The 4,919-nt window shown below is 22.5% G+C and overlaps 1 protein-coding gene and 1 pseudogene across 1 annotated transcript; both read right to left on the bottom strand.

The window, feature by feature from the left end:
• Positions 1 to 1,316: 1,316 nt before the first annotated feature.
• EHI_153940 lies at positions 1,317 to 2,175 on the bottom strand (annotated as a pseudogene).
• A 1,975-nt stretch (positions 2,176 to 4,150) lies between these two features.
• On the bottom strand, positions 4,151 to 4,594 carry EHI_153950 (uncharacterized protein; the record flags this gene model as incomplete). Its single annotated transcript, XM_643909.1, has 1 exon — positions 4,151 to 4,594. One exon carries the CDS (start codon positions 4,592 to 4,594, stop codon positions 4,151 to 4,153), a length of 444 nt encoding a protein of 147 aa, XP_649001.1.
• Between the last annotated feature and the right edge of the window lie 325 nt (positions 4,595 to 4,919).

A 4,919-nucleotide genomic window follows, 5' to 3' on the forward strand; every position in this document is an offset into this window, starting at 1 on the left:
TATGTTATATATTCATATCATTTTCATTTATATTTGATCACTTATTATATGTTATAATAACATAACACATATGATTGAATATATAATAAACATCATGTTTAAATTATACATATAAATAATAAACATAAAAAAGAGTAAAATATTTTTCATTAATAAAATATTGTTAATCATTTTACATCATTAAATTAGACACTTGTTATTGAATATTTCTAATTTTTACAATAAAAATACACTTTTTATTTCTTCTTTTCATATTTTATTATTTTATTGTCTTATTTCTTTTTATATTCTTTATTATACTTTCTTTTTATTCTTTCTTCATCTTTCTCTTCTTTTTTCTATTATTTGTTTTTTGTTGTTATCCATTCTCTAAAGATATCAACGTTATTTATATGAAGGAACATAATTCATATTGTGATGTTTCTAAGTATTTTCCATACGTAGAAAACCCAAAGTCAATTCCATTGAAAAGAATACGTTTCTTTACATCAAATACTATTATTAGTGATGTTGTGAAAAATAAGAATGAATATAAATAGGAAAGGAGATAAAATGTGTTTTAGTCCATTGAATCAGTATTCCATTGAAAGAATAAGATAGTTTTATGTTTTATGCAAAGAGATAAACAAATAGAGTTTTATATAATTATTCATCTTGTTTAATTTTTGAATGTTTTATAATTAGAAAAATCAATGAGTTTTCAATCAACAAATAAAATAAATAAACTATCAATGTAACTATGACATTGAATGTTACATTATTACAATATTATAATATTACAATATTGAAATATAAATAATTTTATTTTATTCATTATTTGACGGTGAAGTATTATGATTCTTTTCTTAAAAATCTGAAAACATCACCATTTCTATTCTTCAAAACTATTTGTACTATTTCATTATGTTATTTAATTCATTTGGTTTTTGTTTGTTTTACATTCATTGTCATTAGGTTTTTTTCCTTGTTTATTTTCTTTTTCTTCTTATCTTCAAATTATTTCATTTAAATTCTCATAACTTATTCTTATTCTTCTCTTTTATTAATTTGTTTTATCTTTGTTATAAACATAACATATTATTCTTATCTTTCTGATGTTATTATCATCATTAATTGATTTATATAGTGTTTTTGTGTTATTATTTTAGTTATGAAATAATCATTCTAACATTGTGTATTGTGTATTTTCATATGAACATCATATCTATACTCATTTATTCATATTTGTTCTATCATAGTCATGTTAAAAACACATCATTTCATTGTATAAATAATTAGTCATTTGATTTTGAATAAACTATTGCACAAACAATTTCTTAGTTGATTTTAACATCTCGTTCAACATAATGAGATGGAAATATTCCTATTTTCCCTTTACTTTCTCCTTCCCACCATTCTCCATCAGTAGAAATAACTGTGATCCATTCTCCTTTTTCTAATTTCAATTCAGATTCATTTTGTGGGTTGTAACTATAAACAACTCTTCCATGAAATACATTCGTTGGTTTTCTGGTGGTGTTTTGAACAGAGTGTGTTTTGACTGAATTAGTGATGACATTAGTCAGTTCTAAAATGTTCTTTTCTTCATCTTTCCAATGATATTGACTTACTCTCTCCCAAATTTTACTGTTCATTGTGAGACAACCCCATCCTTCTCTAATAAATACTTGACCAATACTTTCTGCTATCTCTGAAATTGTTTTAAGGAGAATATTTCTATCATTCTTTAATTCATTTCTCATTTCTAAATATTCTTCTTTACTTTGTTGATATTTCTTGTTGATGGAAATTAAAGAAGAACATGCTAATTTCTTTTTCTTTTTCTTCATTACTTGTTGTTTTATTTTATCCATTTTTTTTTCTTCTTTCTTCCAACTCACAGTCTCTTCTACTTAATATTCTGAATTGATTAAGAAATGAATGGAGAGTGATTTCTACATTATCTTTGATGAGTGAATTGAAATAGTTTTGTTGATTCAGAATATCTTGTGATGCATTCAAAATGGAGTTAGTCAGTTGTGTTGCTTTGAGGTTGTTTAGTGTCATTTCACATAATGAGTATGAAATTTCAACTTGAAGTAAAGCAGCTTCATGAAGTGTGTTTTTGAGTTTGATAATTGTTTGTAATGTTGAGAATAACTTCTTTTCTGATTCAATGGATTTTTCTCTAATCATCTGATATTCTTAGTCAACTGTTTTTACTCTTTCAACCTTTGTAAACAACTTAAACATCTCATTTCTCATTCTACCCATTCTCTTCTAATTCAAGTCAATGTTTCTTTTAATGCACTGTCTTTTCATTTTGAAGAGTCAACCATCACAAGAATAGATGAATTAAATGTTATAAACACCACAATGATAGAATGAGAATAAATGAAATATTCACAAAATGAAACATCAAATCAATCTAATAATTAAAATTGTGAATAATTTGTGGATAATAAAATAATAGAAAGGATATTATAGAAAATAGTAAAATATTCAATTCATTTTTTAGAAAGAAGAGAAAAAGGAATTTCAAGAATTTAAATAAAAAGAATAAGTTCATTTCATAACATTATTGTTTAATGTTTATTTCATCATTTCTGTTTATTATTTCCATTTCATTTTCTTATTTATGTATTATTTGATTTTATTTATAAGATTCATTGACATTAATTCAATAACAATGAAACTATGATTTGTTTGTGTTTTATGAAATAAAATAAACAATGAGACGTTAATCAATTCATTCATTTTAAACTAAATTCAATTGTGGTTAATTTATTTCATTGAATATATTCTGTAATAATTGATAATAAACAATGTCTGTGTTTCATAGTTAAAAACAATATTATACCAACATGGATAAGCTTTATTTCATAATGATAGAATTAATTTGTATTGTTTAAGAAAGTATTAGATGTTATTAATACACAAACTCATTACAAAATCTAACATTTTAACTACAAAAATGAATAAATCAGAAGTGTATGTTTAGATAATCACAAAATTCAATACAAAACTACTGAACATGAAATTGTATTTGATATGAAAGAGGTTTCAGATGTTAAAAGTCTTTTCATTCATGATGATAAAAACGAAAATATTATCTTTTGTCTGTTCATTGTGATAAACATGATGATTTAAAGAAAATTAGAAAAGACTATAACACAATACAACTGTCAAGTTGTTCAGATGTGTTAAATACACTTTGATTGATTTGATGATGAGTGTCACCAGATAGAATATTAAATTACAATGAAAGAACATGTTTTATTGATAAAGAAAATTTAAATGGTGAAAGAGTTTATAGAGATTTATCCAAATGACAAGAAATTAAAAATCAAATGAAGAAGAATATACAAAATGAATATAAACAAATTGTATGAAATAAGAAAACAATAATAAGAATAGAGGAGTTTTTGTAATGATAAAATAACAAAAAGAATAACAAATAAAATAAGAATGTATAAAAAGAGAAAAAGAAAGAAGAGATGAATAAATACAACTCAAATAAAATACAAAATAAATGTATCAATGATGAATAACAAAAAGAACAAAATCAAATGAAATTAATATTTAATGCAAATGAAAAATGGAAGGAAATGATAAAATCAAAGAAGAATATAACATAAAGAAAAATTCAATATATTGAAAAAAAGAAATAATTCATAAAACAAAGAAATATTTATGAAGAAGATAGATAAAATAAGAAAAGAAAAGATATGACAAACTAAAATAATAAAAGGAGAAGTATGGTATTTATTACTTAAATAGAAATGAATAGAAATATTCAAGAGAAAATAGAATAAAAAGAATAATAACAAATATAATACATAATAAAGAAACAATTAAAAACTAAAGAAAGAGTGAATTATTAAACAAATGGAAATAATGAGAAAATATAATAAATAAAAATATAGAAATATTGAATGAAATAATGATGAAATTATAGAAATAAATATAAAGATAAAGAAGAAATTCATAAATAAGAAAATCAAGAAAGAGAATGAAACAATCTCAAATAAATACAACAAAATAAAAAAATCACAATCTATTGAAATTTAAGTTATCATTCTTTATACTATGATAGTAAAATCAAATTGGAAATTAGAAAGGTCAATATTGAATGAGATGAAATAGATTTAATAAATATAAATGTTTATAATTAAACAGATGATGTGAATGTTATTTGTGTTAATTTATCACATCCATAAAAACACATCCAATCTATCATTTTAGTATGTTGTGGAATGGAAATTGATGTAAGAGAAATACAATGTGAAAAACATTTATCACCAATTAATGTTACATTTTGTGGAATATTAATTGATTTTAATGAAGTACACCCACAAAAACATTTATATCCAATTGATTTTATATTTGATGGAATTATTATTGTTTCTAAATCAATACAATGACTATAACATTCATTTTCTAATCTATTAGCATTCTCAGGAACATTATTTCCATATTTCTTTCTATCTTCTTTTGTATAACAAATATTCTTACATTCATTTCCTTTCTTTATTTCTTCAATTGCATCGCTATATGTCTGTTTATACCATATAACTTTCTTATTGATTTTCCCTCCTTCTATTTTTTTCTTCATTTTCTCTTCTTAAATGAATTGTTTCAATGTTAGGAAAGTATTTTCTTGTTGTAGTGTTAATTTGAATTGGATTGAAATGAAATCTTTCCATATTCCCTTCATACTTTTTGCATGTCATTTCAAAGTTAATAAAGTCATTAATACTTTCAAAATATCTTGATACAATCATCCCTGTGTATTTATCAAGTGTTCTTTTCATATATTTTTTGTTTCTATCTATCTTTTAATACCAACATTAGTTTTTGTGTTGTTTTTAACTTTCTTCTTATTGTTATTTTCGTGTTTTACACTTTCTGTTTTGTTATGGGTAAATTAAATATTTCTC

This window comes from Entamoeba histolytica, genomic scaffold, assembly GCF_000208925.1.
Source record: "Entamoeba histolytica HM-1:IMSS scf_1104750518585 genomic scaffold, whole genome shotgun sequence".
Taxonomy (NCBI): Eukaryota; Evosea; order Mastigamoebida; family Endamoebidae; genus Entamoeba; species Entamoeba histolytica.